The 14988-nt window shown below is 43.0% G+C and overlaps 1 protein-coding gene across 1 annotated transcript; it reads left to right on the top strand.

Moving 5' to 3' along the window:
• The first annotated feature begins 1095 nt into the window (after window positions 1–1095).
• On the top strand, window positions 1096–13424 carry LOC116981726 (nuclear factor 7, brain-like). Its single transcript, XM_033034780.1, has 5 exons — window positions 1096–1605; window positions 7646–7879; window positions 8305–8327; window positions 8416–8537; window positions 12666–13424. Exons 1-5 carry the CDS (start codon window positions 1096–1098, stop codon window positions 13253–13255), a joined length of 1479 nt encoding a protein of 492 aa, XP_032890671.1. The 3' UTR covers window positions 13256–13424.
• Window positions 13425–14988: the final 1564 nt, after the last annotated feature.

Below are 14988 nucleotides of genomic sequence, written 5' to 3'. Positions count from 1 at the left end.
AGGTGTCCTTGAGACTCTTGAAAGGCGCCCATAAATAAAATTTATTATTATTATTATTATTACTCTGAAGGCATTACTCTGAAAGCATTGATGCTTATGGCCTAATTATTTCCTCATTGCGGCTGACTGCGTATGGGCGGTGCGCGGCGGCGCATGGTTACGCACGGTGACGTAATCATGCGTCACCACGCGCTACACGTACGAGGTCAGGACGCCTGTGTGTGACCAAAATATGCCCGTGTGCGTACGCGATACGTCATGCCAGAGGCGCGCGAAGATTTTGCGCTCTATAAAATCCTGGAGCGCCGCCCCACGCAATACTGCGCGCAACTCCATAACCCTCCACGCTTCTCCATGCGACCGTCCTGCGTGGCCCACACGCTAACCGTGCGTCTCAACGCGACGACGAGGTCGCGTAAATGGCGCGCAAATGGCGGCCAAGTGGGACAGGCCCTTTACTCCAGCTTTTTGTGTCTATCACAATTATAAACCAATACCAATTTATGTAAAGGAGTGGTTGATGGTTAGCATGGACATGATGAGCCAAAGGCTTCTTTCTGTGCTGTATTTCTCCGAGTCTATGGCATAGAGCAGCTCATGGTGTCTGTGTCGACCTTGATACCAAATTAAACTAACCCCATCTCCCTGCACGTGAACTATGTCCCTCTATTCCCTGCCTGTCATGCACCTGTCTAAATGCCTCTTAGACGTCGCTATCTTATCTGCTTCTACCTTCTCCACAGTCAGCATGTTCCAGGCACCTACCACTTTCTTGGTAAAACAACTTGGACCACAGATTTCATAAAGATTGTGCTGGGATGGATGGAATGGGGCGCCAGATGAAGTATTTGAGGAAGGTACAATAACAACAATTAAAAGATACTTGGACAAAAAGGTTTGTATAATCAGAGGTAGTCAGGGTAATGTGGGCTTAGTATAAGGCAGACAATTTAATTGTGCACATTTACTGAGTGTGTGTCTCATCTTTATGTGAACAGGAGGAACAAGTTTTGCCGAATGTTGGAACTTAAAGACCTGCAGCAGGAAGACAGAGGCGGCAAGAAGCTGTTAAACCTGTAGCAACGTCACGCCACCATGTCTGTCGAAGACATCAGAAGCCAATTCTCATGCTCAATATGTCTGGACACATTTAAAGACCCAGTCACCACAGAATGTGAGCATGACTTTTGCAGACCGTGTATAACAGAGTATTGGGATCGAGAGGAAACGTCCATCTGTCCCCTTTGTCGACAGTATTCCTCAGGCATCTTGAGAACTAATCGGACACTGGCCTGCGTTGTTGAGATTCTTCAATCAAAGAAAGACAACAGTTCAGAAGAAGCAGATGCATGTGGTGAAAACAATTTTGGATTCCTGCTTCTTGTCATCCTCATTTCTGTAATTGTACTTCTGTGGTCAGTGAGCCCAGATGCTTCTTCACTTGGATTTTACCCTAAGGATTACGACATGTGTCCTCAGCACAAGGAGAAGCTGAAGCTCTTCTGTGAGGATGACCAGGAGTTACTTTGTCTTATCTGCAGGGATTCAAATAAGCACGTAAACCATCAGGTTTTCCCCATCAGTGAAGCTGCTCGAATCTACAAGGTAACTTGGTCGGGTGGAGTCCAGGGCTCAAAATATTTACATTTTATAAATATTGCCCTTTTTTTTTTTTTTTTTAATATTTTATTTTATTAGAAGTAAGTACAGTCATATGGCACCAAAGTGCCTAATATATATTTTCATAATACATTTTATGTACAACTTCTTTTTTTTTTTTGTTACATTGAAAAAAGATTAGAATAAGAAAAATAAGTTAGATAGTAAAGGATAGAAAGATGTGAAATATATAGTGTGTGAAAAAAGAAAACGAGTAAATGAAGAAAGTTGAGAGAGAAAATAGAGAAAAGAAAATAAAATAAAAAAGAAAAGGAGATCATTATTTATAATCTTGACTAACCCTCGTCCAGTCCTGAAACAGTTATTTTTTTACAATTGTGTTGCACCATATGATTCCAAAAAAACGACAAAATATTCCAAAAATATTGCCCTTTTAAACTGATAAACAAAAAAAACTGCAGATGCTGGAAATCTGATATAGTAACAGAAAATGCTGAAAATGCTTGGCTGATTCTGATGAAGACATCAAGCTGAAAGGTCACTCCGTTTCTCTTCCCACAGATGCTGCCTGACATTGAGTATGCCGAGCAATATCCATTTTATTTTCCGTTTTTATACGATGCCTTTCACAATCACAGACCATAGAACATAGTACAGAACAAGAACAGGACCTTTGATAACCATGGCTCCAATTTAAACTATATCTGACCGCACACTGTCTATGCCTCTCATAATTTGATATACTTTGATCAGGAGGACCACAGTCTAGGGTCCTTCTGCTGCTGGACATTAAGGGGCACCCATCAAAGAGAAGGAATATCACCCCAGGGGCCCACAAGAACATATGTAATGTGGGATTCTCTCAGCATTGCAATCAGGTGTCAGCTCAGATTTCTGAGCTCAAAGCTTAAAAGTCGGACGAACAATGTTTTACCCCAGAGGTGTTAGAGTATCAATGAGATTGGTCAAGACTTTCCGTCTAAAAGTCGTGCTAAGCATTTATCACATTGATTTTGCTTTTGGGATGTTTTATATTTTTTTTTTTAGTTTGGATTGCATTAATATAACTTCCTGGACATACTTTGTTATTACTTTTAAAAGTGTCCAATGTTAATTATCTGCTCGTTTTCTCTGGCATTACACCTTATGCCAACAATTTGTTATATACATTCAATGATGCCCCTGCCAGTACTGATTTGTTGGGCCCATTTCACACCTTCCATCTGTCTAAGCAGCTGCCTTTGCCCTACTTTCTGATATCTATCATGCCACAAACTAGCTCTCCGTTTTGCTCCAAGTCCCAGTTCTGCATGCTCAGACCTCATTCATTAGCGACTAACATCCGTCTGCTCTTTTGTCCCGGTTAGGCATGCTGTTGCAGCTGAATGGGCTCCCATCTCATGTTCTAAGAATATCCCATCTGCTTTGACTTTGCTGAAGTTCCCAGGAATTTCAGATGAGGCAGACTGGGACTACATAATTTTTTTGGACCAAATCTTCCTGAGCTCAACAAATTGCTTGGCTCAGATGGACAAGACAAATCCAGCCAATTTATTTTATGGGCAATCTTACAATGATACCGACTCATGTTGATCATCTCTTATCTCCCTGGACACATTGAGAAGATGGTAGAATTAATCAGATTCCCAGGGTTTCCTTTTATGCTGAGTTAAAGGTTACTGGTGTAGAGCATCTGCCTTGTTGTTGTTATCTATGTGTAGCCTTCTCCCGCACTCAGACAGCAACACCAAGATACAGGCAGGGTGAAGAGTGAAGATACAGGCAGGGTGATGATGATATTCAGGCCTCCACCTTTCCCAGGAGGTAAATGATCACACAGTTTTGCCAAAATGGTAGAAAAAGTGAAAAATGGATGGAACTCAGCCACCTACGAAATGGCTTGTTTTGTCCTTTACAGAGACTCAGCATTGAGCAATTGGAGTGGAGAGCACTTTAAAGTGCTGAAGAAGGGTCCCTGCCCAAAACATCACCTATCCACATTCAGTGATGCTGCCTGGCCCACTTAGTTACTCCAGCACTTTGTGTATTTTTTTTTTTTAATTTAAAGTTTCAAAGTAGTAATTTTTCCTAGCAGCATACAAAACGGAGGCAGGCTCTAGTGGAGCGGTTATTTTGGGGTGATCCTTGACTGGGGCTTTATCTTGTGAAGACAAGGTAAGTTCTTTCACTTTCCTCTGTAGTCTTGGTGATTTAGAGATGGAGTCAGGGCAGGCATTTTCTCCTCCTGCAGTAGTCCCTTTGCAATTCTGTGCAACAGAACATAGGAGTTTTGAAGAAGTCGGAAGAAGGGTCTCGAACCGAAACGCGTCACCTATTCCTTCGCTCCATAGATGCTGCCTCACTCGCTGAGTTTCTCCAGCATTTTTGTCTACCTTCAATTTTTCCAGCATCTGCAGTTCTTTCTTAAACATAATTTTCCAATCTTGTGACCCTGATACAAGTTCTTACAAATGCCATTTGTATTGCCGTGATTACTTAGATCTAATGTGCAACATTTCGTTTCAGAAAGAACTGTCCACAACTCTGGAATTATTGAAAATGAAGCACATCCATCACCAAATAATCAAGTCCAGTTATGATGACAACATGACATTGTTGATGGTCCGTGAGTATTTAACGTGATGTGACCCTGGCCCCAGCTGTTAGGACTATGTAGTAATGATGTCAATTACCTGTCCGGATGTTCCACCATGCTGGAGGTTGAGCCAATGCCTGATCTAATAGATAACATGAATCACGAGAGACACAAATGCTGGAGTAATTCAGCGGGACAGGCAGCATCTCTGGAGAGAAGGAATGGGTGACATTTCGGGTTGAGACCTTTCTTCACACTGGTTAGGGACCCACACATTGATGTATGGTTGGCCAGACATGAATCACGATGTGGCTCAAAGACTCGTGATCTGCCTTTGATGAGCTAATCCACCTATCAATAGAGTCAGAGCCGCACAAAGAGAAACAAGTCCATCAGCTCCCAACTTCCATGCCAACCATCGTACCCATCCACCACAATCCCATTTACCAGAACTTGGTTCATTCCCTTTTGCGTTGGCATTTAAAGTGCTCATTTAGTGGCCTTACACAATGTTCCAAATTCCATTTCCCATCTGCTGAAAAACGGATTCCTCAGATCCCCTCTAACCTCTTACATCTTATTCTAAATCTAGGCACTAGTTTTAGATATCTCAACTATGGGGAAAAGTATTATCTACCCCATCTTACTCCCTCATCATTTTATATATATGTTTAAAATACCATATCTCCCTGTTCTTAAATTCTATGTCCTAGATCATGAAGGCAAGTGTGTCTTCTTCACCACTTATTTACCAAAGAGTCCTTTGATTTCAATAAGAAGGTCCCACATATTATACAGATCTCACTACTCCTGGAGTCTCTATCATTCACTGTGTCTGGTCCAATGGTGCAATCTATTCTACTTATCTATTATACTTATCTTTCCACAAGATGGCGATGAGAGGGTTGGTCAGCAACTACAGCTTGGTGTCACTTTCAAAATACATCTGACAAAATAATTCAATTTCAGGCCTTTTCAGTTAGGCCACTGCTGGAGTACGGTGTGCATTCTTTTGGTCACCACAATATGTGGTTGCAGGGGTGATTTATCAGAGGTTACCGAGATAAAACGGTTCTGTTATGAGGAGAGACTGGGTTACATAGAAACATAGAAAATAGGTGCAGGAGGAGACCATTCAGCCCTTCGAGCCAGCACTGCCATTCATTGTGATCATGGCTGATCGTCCCCAATCAATAACCCGTGTCTGCCTTCTCCCCAAATCCCTTGATTCCACTAGCCCCTAGAGCTCTATCCAATTCTCTCTTAAATTCATCCAGTGATTTGGCCTCCACTGCAGGGAATTCCAAAAATTCACAACTCTCTGGGTGAAAAAGCTTTTTCTCACCTCAGTCTTAAATGGCCTCCACTTTAATTCTAAGACTGTGACCCCTGGTTCTGGACTCGCCCAACATTGGGAACAACTTTCAGGACACTCAAGGACACCTTACAGTCAAAACAAACAAACCACAAATATACAAATACAGCAATAATACATCATTCGGAGAGAGAGCATCGGCAGGTAGTCGCGCCAGCGTTCACTCTCACTTCCGGCAGCCATACTCATTAGGGATGACAGGATTTTTTTTTTAGTGGGTTGTAAACATTTAGAATTTACTAGACTAGCAGACTGGATTCTTGGGTATCAATTATATTCAAAATCTGATTGATTTGTGGGCACATCAATCAGACGAAATTAACAGATATTGGCTTTAGGGGAAAGTGGATGAGGCACAGGATCAAACAAAACCTAATTTAAAAGAGAAGCTCAAGAAGACTTAATGATCTTTTCCAACTACAACATTACCAAAAACTCCCAGAAATATTATCTCTAATCACTCTCTTTATCAGTTAAAAAAAATCAGACATAGGGAGAAATTGCTGATAGGTTCAACATCGTCCAATGGGCAATGGCATTTTCATCCACTCTGTTTGGTTGATGGCTGGTCTGGAAGTACAACAGCCAACATGCGAAGATAAAAGCTCAGACAAAGACTCCTCTAGCTATATGCCCTGTCAAAATCCTTTCACCTTGTTAATTTGGAGATCTGAGCCAAACTGGTTAGGCAGCAATCTTAATCCAACTGAGAAGTTCATAGACTTGTCCAACAGGCCATTAAACCCACTTGTCAATGACAGCAGGGTTAATAACTGAGTTGGTCCCCCCATTTGCCTGAGTTTGGCCCAAATCCCTCTAAACTATCCTTTACTCTGTTGTACACGGCCTGCAAAAATCGTGCTCACATTCTGTGGTGACTGGGTCTTTACATGTTCCATATCTTTTATATGTTACCATTATACCATCTCTACATCTTTCAGATACGTATCACCCTTTGCGAGAAATTGCTCTTCAGGTTCCTTTGCTTCTCTCACCTTGAACCTATCTCCTTTAGTTTTCGACTCCCCTATCCTAGTATAAAGACTGTGAGTGTCCATCATGTCTATTCCCCTCATGATTTTATGAACAGTAAGATTGCCCCTCAGCCTCCGACACACCATGAAAAAAAACTCCAAGCATATCCAACGTCTTATAACTCAAGCCCTCGAGTTCCATTAACACCAGGGTGAATCTTTCTGAACCCCATCCAGCATAATCAGATTTTATCAGAAGCTGCGATATCTTAGAGTCAAACAGCACGGACCACAAGCCCTGCGGCCCAACTTGCCCATGTCAACCAAGATGTTCCATCTACGCTAGTCCCACCTGCCTGCGTTTGGCACATCTCTCTCTAAGCCTTGTACCTGTCTAAAATGTATTTTAAATCTTGTTATACGTCGTACCTACCCATCACTGACCTAGCAAAGAGTTGACCGGCTCTCAATTTTCTGCCAGTGCTGCTCGTTGCCTGGCTTCTGGACTGTCAAAATGATCTTCTACGGTAGGACGTCTACTCCAATATGCAACACGAGCCCACAGTCTATACTTCACTCAAAGCAACAATATCTGGGCAGAACGGAGGTGAAATATGTTAGCAAGATTTGTAACCATCTCCCTGACTAAACTTAAGGCAAAGCAAGAACTTAAATAAACTCTTATATAATCATACAGTTTGGAACTGCGCCCATCGGCCCAACATGTCCATGCCGACCAAGGTGCCCCATCCCTGCTCGACCCAATGCCCATATTTCACCATATCCTCTTAACCTTTTTGATCCATCTACTGGTCCTAGTTACTTTGCAATGCTGGTTATAGCACCTGCCTCAACAACCTCCTCTGGCAGCTCGTTCCATATACCCACTGTCCTCTGTGTGGAAAAAGTTGCCCCTCAGGTCCCTATTAAATCTTTCCCCTCTCACCTTAAACTTATATCCCCTGCTCTTCATCTTATTCCTGCTGTCTCATTGTTAACCTCGCCCCTTCCTCCATGCACACGCTGGCTTCCTCTTCCTCCCAACTCTTGATTTCAACACCGTCTTGTCCCTTTCTCCAGGATGATGTGACAATGACGGAGCAACACATTAGGAAGGTGTTTGTGCGTCTTCACGAGTTCCTGAGGATGGAAGAGGAAAGCATTATGCGGGAACTGCACAATGAAGCTTGGCAGCGCTTCACTGTGCTGCAAGAAATAATCATACAGCTGGACTTTGAATCTACTGCATTATCAGATATCATTCGAGTAGTCAGTGAGGAGCTGATGCAAGAAGATGCCATACTATTCCTAATGGTTAAGTATTTTGCCACCCACTCTCACAAACTGATTCAACAAACAATCTGCAAGGGGAGCTCAGTGGGTGGATCAGCGTCTGTGAGGTGGAAAGGAATTGTCAATATTTTGGGGAGGATGGCTTTTAATAAAATTATTAAAATAAAAGAATGCTGGAAATATATTGGGCCGTGATAAATCTGCAAGCTTCATCTGTCTATGCATATCCTCCTGTAGTTTAGTTTAGAGATTTTTAGTTTAGTTAAGAAAGACACAGCAAGGAAAGAGACCCTTTGGCCCGCCGAGTCCATGGCAACCATCGATCACCCGTTCACACTAGTTCTATATTATCCCACTTTCACACCCACTCACTACACAATATTGGCAATTTACAGACCCATGAACCTACATGGTGAACTTAACACTGTGTGTTTTTCTCTTTCCAGAACATGAAACCATTACAAGAAAGGTAACTCCATTTTATAACTGGCTATCCATTAATATGAGTGTTTCCCAGTTGACCAAACAGAAACTTAAATTTAAATCCATTTTTCTAGAGTTAAAATGGCAATTTCTAATCCCCAAAAAGTGTCTGTGATGTTGGACAGTGCCAAGTACAAATTCCTATTGATGTACAGTTCCTGGAAAAAAATGGTCCATGAAATCGGCTTTAATCCCGGTAAGAAAATAATATCTTAAGAAAGCAGTTGAGTTGATGGTACTCAGTGGCCCTCCCTCTAGTCTCACACCAACTGTGTTTACATTGAAGGTGTAAAGTTCAGCTGTTTCCTGTTATAAGTGTTTCCTGGTGCTCGTGTTTCTTGTTATAAGTTGCAAATAGCACACAGATCCCGCTGAGTTACTCCAGCACTCTGTGCCTTTTCTTGTAAACCAGCATCTGCAGTTCCTTGTTTCTACAGGCAGACGAGATTGTTCAGCTCCATTCACAAGTCCATGCATATGAAGCAATCTGTGGCCAGACCAGTCCCAGCTTGGGCTTATGTTGCAAATGACACACACATCCATCACACAAGCAATAAGAAACATTTATAACAAGAGACAGTTTACCTGCTCCTTCTAGATGCCATGATAGGGATTATCATTGACCAGAAACTTAAGTGGATGAAATTATGAAGAGCATGGTAAGAGTAGATAGTAGAATCCTTTCCCCATAGCGGGTGTATCTATAACTACAGGGTACAGGTTGAAGGTTAGGAGATAGAGGCTTAGAGGCGATCTGAGGGAGAGATTTTTTACCCAGAAGTGGTTGGAATCTGGAACACACTGCCCGAGAGAGCGGCGGAGACAGGTGCTCTCTTCATTTGACGAGCACTTGACTTGCCAATGCATAGAGATCTCCAAATCAAGTACCAGTAAATGATTAGCATAGATGGGTACTTGATACTAGTCAGCATGGACTGGTGGGTTAAAGGAAATTATTCTGTGATCTGTGTATTTCTATGACTGTATAACTAAAAGGCAGGAAGGATGTTTATATGCACATTATATAGTCACATGAAGTTCAGATTCACCCCATCAAAGAAATTCCAGTGTTAATTTTTGACCAGCAGCTTAGTCAGAGATAATTTGAACGTGGTGAATTAAACATTTAGATGGACAGGTGACGGGAAATCACATATCCAAGTTTGCTAATGACACAATGATAAGTGGCATTGGAAACACTCAGACAAAAGCTTTAATTTACAGAGATAACAAGCAAATGGGTTTATATGTTAGGCTATGTACTTTGGATCTAAAAAGGAATAGAATAGAATAGAATAGAATAGAAAATAAAAGAAGATTAGGGGCTAGTGGAGTCAAGGGATATGGGGAGAAGGCAGGCACGGGTTATTGATGGGGGATGATCAGCCATGATCACAATGAATGGCGGTGCTGGCTTGAAGGGCTGAATGGCCTCCTCCTGCACCTATTTTCTATGTTTCTAACACTTAACCTTTGGCTATAAATAATGGAGGTCAAAAGAGATTTTGTCATCTACATACAGAGAATATTACAGTACAATGAACAGATGCAGATAATAATCAACAAAGCAATGGAATAATGAATTAATATCCAAAGGAACAGTGTACAGAGGGGCAGAGTCGTGGCTCATTGCATATGACCACTGCATATATTTCAGGGCAGCACATCATACGAAGGGTAAATTGCCTTTAAAGGCACTTAGATTTATGCTTGGTATTTCCTTGGATTAAGTTGCTAGAACAAGTTATAAAACAAGATTGTTTGCACCAAATGTTAGCAGATTAGACATTTTCAAGATATTAAGAGGAACTGGTTGCGTAGGAAAAGAAAAACTACTGAATGCTTGGACAGTCAGAACTGGAAAATATTAGGGTTTCAGAAGGGCACAAAAATCTGGAGACAGGTTTTTCAGATGTCTTTTACTTTCACGTATAAAGAGCGGTAAATGTTTGGAACTCTTTTCTAAAAAAAGGCAATAAATGCTGGGACAAAGATTTATAAATGGAGTGGAGCCACAAATCATTCTGGATCTCACTGAATTTGGAACAGACTTGAGGGGAGAAATATAATTTCCCTATTCCTGGGCTCTGAGAGAGAGTTGGCAGAGGAGTAGTTCCAGAGTTTAGTGCCGGGGCAGCTGAAGGCACAGCCAGCTGTGATGGGGCCAAAGCAATCATGGCCAGAATGGAAGAAATGTCAACATCTTGGCATGGCTGTGGGACTGATGGAAGTCTCTGATAGAGGAAGGGGCAAGTTCTTGAGAGATTGAATACAATGTCTGCTGGAGGCACTTGGGCACAGCAGAAAGGATGTAGCAACAGGGATTGAAAGATGACTAAGATAACAAGATAAGAATAGGCCCTCACTCTGTCTCCCTGCAACTCTCAAGGGCCTCACTCATCCCGGCCTCTGCTGGACCACAACTTTACCTTATTCTCTGCTGGATCCATGCTTCTACCCTGTCCTCAGATTCACTTAGAATGTCTCTGACACCTCTTTCCTCTTTCTTGATCTCTCTGTCTCCATCACATGTGACAGACTATTGACTGACATCTACTACAAACCCACCGACTCCCACCGTTATCTGGATTACTCCTCTTCCCACCATGACACAAAGATGCTATCCCCCACTCTTAATTTCCTACGTCTCCGCCACATCTGTCCCAAGGTGAGACCCTTTCCATTCTCAGACATCCCAGATGTCCTCTTTCTTCAGTAAATGTGGTTTCCCCCCTGCTGTCATAGATGGATACCTCACCTGTATCTCCTATGTGCCCCATAGTTCTGCTCTCACTCCTCCTCCCCCCAGACGGAACAAGGATAGACTTCCCCTGGTCCTCACTTTTCACCCCACCAGCCTCCACATCCAATGCATCATACTCCAACATTTCCGCCACCTCCAACATGATCTCACGACCAGTTATGATCTTCCCATCCCCATCCCTTTTTGCCAGGCCAAGAGAGACCACTCCCTCCACCACTCCTTGGTTCACTCATCCCTTCCCATCCAAACAACTGTCTCCACAGGTACTTTCCCCTGCAACCGCAAGAGATACAACATCTGCCCATGTAACTCCTCCCTTACTCCCATCCAGGAACCCCAGTGGTCCTTCTAAGTGAGACAGAGGTCCATGTGCACCTCCTCTAACCTCATCTGATGTTCCCGATGTGGCCTCTTGCACGTTGGCGAGACCAAGCAAAGACTCGGCGACTATTTTGCCGAACACTTACGCTCGGCACGTCAAGGCCTACTGGATCTCCCGGTTGCTAACCATTTTAACTCCTCTTCCAATTCCCACACTGACCTATGTGCCCTTGGCTTCCTCCATTGCCAGAGTAAGACCACATGCAAAATGGAAGAACAGCACCTCATATTCTTCTTCGGTAGCCTACAATCCGATACTGTGAACATTGACTTCTCCAACTTCACAGAACTGCCGAACTCCTTTCTCTTCTTCTCCCACCCTCCCCCCACTCTTGCCACTGCGCCCCACCTTAATGTGTACCTATTCCCTCCCCTTTTAACTAACTTCCTCTACACAACTCACAACTCTTCAAACCTTTTGTCCTTCTGTCTTTTCATCTCTGGCCTTTGTCCATCCATCTGCCTATCAAAATGAAACCCTTCATCTGTATCCACCTATTACCAACCTGATTCTCCTCTCTTCCATCTTTCTTCCCTCCCCCACCCTCCACCACCATCATTCCGAAGAGGGGTCCTGACCCAAAATATCTCTTATCCATGTCCTCCATAGATGCTGCCTGACCCGTTGAGTTACTCCAGCACTTTGTATGTTTTTGGTAAACCAGTATCTGCAGTGCCTTGTTTCTACTCTGAAGATGAATTGGGATTGCTTGGATGTTAGGAGTGGAAGCCAGTGATTTGGATTTGGACATGGAAGCATAATTTCAAAATTGGCTGGCAACATAAATGTAGGAGTGTCCACTAACAGGCTGCCTGCCCAAGACAATCCGTTATAGTTCTCGCTCTCTGTGACTCTCGCACACTTCCCACTTGTTGATTGTTTCACTATTGGCAAAGCTAGTCTACAAGACATAATGAAAGGCAAGGGGATAAAAATGAGAGGAACTATGATATTTTAAATTGAAACAGCAGAACAATTGTACTGAAAGAGCCATTGGTCGAACTGGGTGAATTATATTCTGTAGAATCTGAAATAAGCTTAAATTTTAGAAGTTTGTTTTTATTGCAAAGGTATGGTTTATCTAGCTTTTTGGAACTCGGTAATAATCAACAGTTGAATTGTATACAATTTAAATTCTTCAATTGGTTAAATTCCATAATCTTAATGCAATGATTGAGTCGATTTCCCTCTTTTCATTGTGAACGCTGTTCTCCATTCTTTGGCAGTGCCACTGAGTCTGGATCCTGAGACTGCACACCGGGACCTTCTCATCTTCAACAACATGACCAATGTCATCTTCAGCCAAAGTTCGACGAAGCCTCCCGACACCAGCTCGCGATTCGTCATCCACCCCTTTGTCCTGGCCCAGCAAGGCTTGTCATCGGGAGTACACTACTGGGAGGTCTATGTGGGATGCAAGACTGGCTGGATCATAGGGGTGACTAAAGAGTCTGTGGAACGCAAGTCACCAATCTCGCTGACACCTCAAGATGGCTTGTGGACTTTGGAGAGAAGAAACAGGCACTACCTGGCAAATGATGAGCCCCGGGTGGTCATCTTTTCAGGGTTTCGGGCGCAAATAATTGGAGTTTATCTTGATTACGACAGAGGGCATGTGGCCTTTTACAATGCTGACTACATGAACCGAATATACACCTTCAGAGGCACGTTCACAGAGACAATGTACCCCTTGTTTAGCCCAGGTTTTAATTTCACGCCACTGAGAATAATCCATATAAATCCTTTAAAAGGTAGTGTTGTGAAGTAAATGCAATAACATTTGAAGCTGCCGGTGAACCTATTGCAGATATAACTTGTGCCTACCTAAAAACAGCTGGCTCATAGCAGCATCCAACTCAACTGCAAATACATTCAAATTTCTCTTAAATCTGTTAGAAACTATTTAGTTTTATCTCTCCCTTTCTATCTTTGCATCCGACACATCACATTATACCTCTAACCCAGACAGCAAGAAGGTGTTCTACTTCCAGGCTGTTGCCAATTGCTCTCTGTGACTCGCCCCTGCTTGGAATGGCTCCAGCAGGTTTCTTTCCACACCGTAAGGAGGTGCCCATCCTTCGTGTTGTCCTTCCTGACATCTTCACTGAGATCAAGAAATCACTGAATAAAGAATCATATACTAATTCTGAGCAGCTCCCACTTATTCTGTGCCTGGATAGATCTGCTCCTCATAACACCATTTCTCTTAATGTCCCAGGGACTCCCACAGCTCCTGCCAGGAAGGCCGCTATGTGCCCTTCAGCGAATGATGTAGAACAAATTACAATGAACTTATCGACAAGAAGTTCATTACTATTGTGTAATGAACAAACCTTTGATGGATTGTTACTCAGGGGATTGTGTTAATTGAACAAGCAGTACCTCAGTGTGACACTGATGAGGAAATAACACTTTAACCTGCCTTTACTCAATAAACCATCCATGCATATGCATGTTTTGTGTGTGTATGTGCACCTGTGTTAGTGTGTGTGTGTGTGTGTGTGTGTGTGTGTGTGTGTGTGTGTGTGTGTGTGTGTGTGTGTATGTGTGCCTGTTTGAATGCTTGTGCCTGTGTGTATGTGTGCCTGCTCCTGTGCATGCGGCTATGTGTTTCTATGTTTGAGCCTGACCATTTATTCTGCATTTAACATAGACATAGAAATTAGGTGCAGGAGTAGGCCATTCGGCCCTTCGAGCCTGCACCGCCATTCAATATGATCATGGCTGATCATCCAACTCAGTATCCCGTACCTGCCTTCTCTCCATAACCTCTGATCCCCTTAGCCACAAGGGCCACATCTAACTCCCTCTTAAATATAGCCAATGAACTGGCCTCGACTACCCTCTGTGGCAGAGAGTTCCAGAGATTCACCACTCTCTGTGTGAAAAAAGTTCTTCTCATCTCGGTTTTAAAGGATTTCCCCCTTATCCTTAAGCTGTGACCCCTTGTCCTGGACTTCCCCAACATTGGGAGCAATCTTCCTGCATCTAGCCTGTCCAACCCCTTAAGAATTTTGTAAGTTTCTATAAGATCCCCTCTCAATCTCCTAAATTCTAGAGAGTATAAACCAAGTCTATCCAGTCTTTCTTCATAAGACAGTCCTGAAATCCCAGGAATCAGTCTGGTGAACCTTCTCTGCACTCCCTCTATGGCAATAATGTCCTTCCTCAGATTTGGAGACCAAAACTGTACGCAATACTCCAGGTGTGGTCTCACCAAGACCCTGTACAACTGCAGTAGAACCTCCCTGCTCCTATACTCAAATCCTTTTGCTATGAAAGCTAACATACCATTCGCTTTCTTCACTGCCTGCTGCACCTGCATGCCTACTTTCAATGACTGGTGTACCATGACACCCAGGTCTCGCTGCATCTCCCCTTTTCCTAGTCGACCACCATTTAGATAATAGTCTGCTTTCCTGTTTTTGCCACCAAAATGGATAACCTCACATTTATCCACATTATACTGCATCAGCCAAACATTTGCCCACTCACCCAGCC

The sequence above is a fragment of the Amblyraja radiata genome, chromosome 16 (genome assembly GCF_010909765.2).
Source record: "Amblyraja radiata isolate CabotCenter1 chromosome 16, sAmbRad1.1.pri, whole genome shotgun sequence".
In the NCBI taxonomy this organism is placed as follows: Eukaryota; Metazoa; Chordata; class Chondrichthyes; order Rajiformes; family Rajidae; genus Amblyraja; species Amblyraja radiata.
This window is presented reverse-complemented; position numbering and strand designations above follow the sequence as displayed.

Excerpts from the sequence above, each read along its gene's own strand:
- LOC116981726 (XM_033034780.1), top strand. The coding sequence starts at position 1,096 with ATGTCTGTCGAAGACATCAGAAGCCAATTCTCATGCTCAATATGTCTG. Across the intron at positions 1,606-7,645 it reads AAGCTGCTCGAATCTACAAG|GATGATGTGACAATGACGGA; the intron begins GTAACTTGGTCG and ends CCCTTTCTCCAG. Across the intron at positions 8,328-8,415 it reads ATGAAACCATTACAAGAAAG|AGTTAAAATGGCAATTTCTA; the intron begins GTAACTCCATTT and ends CCATTTTTCTAG.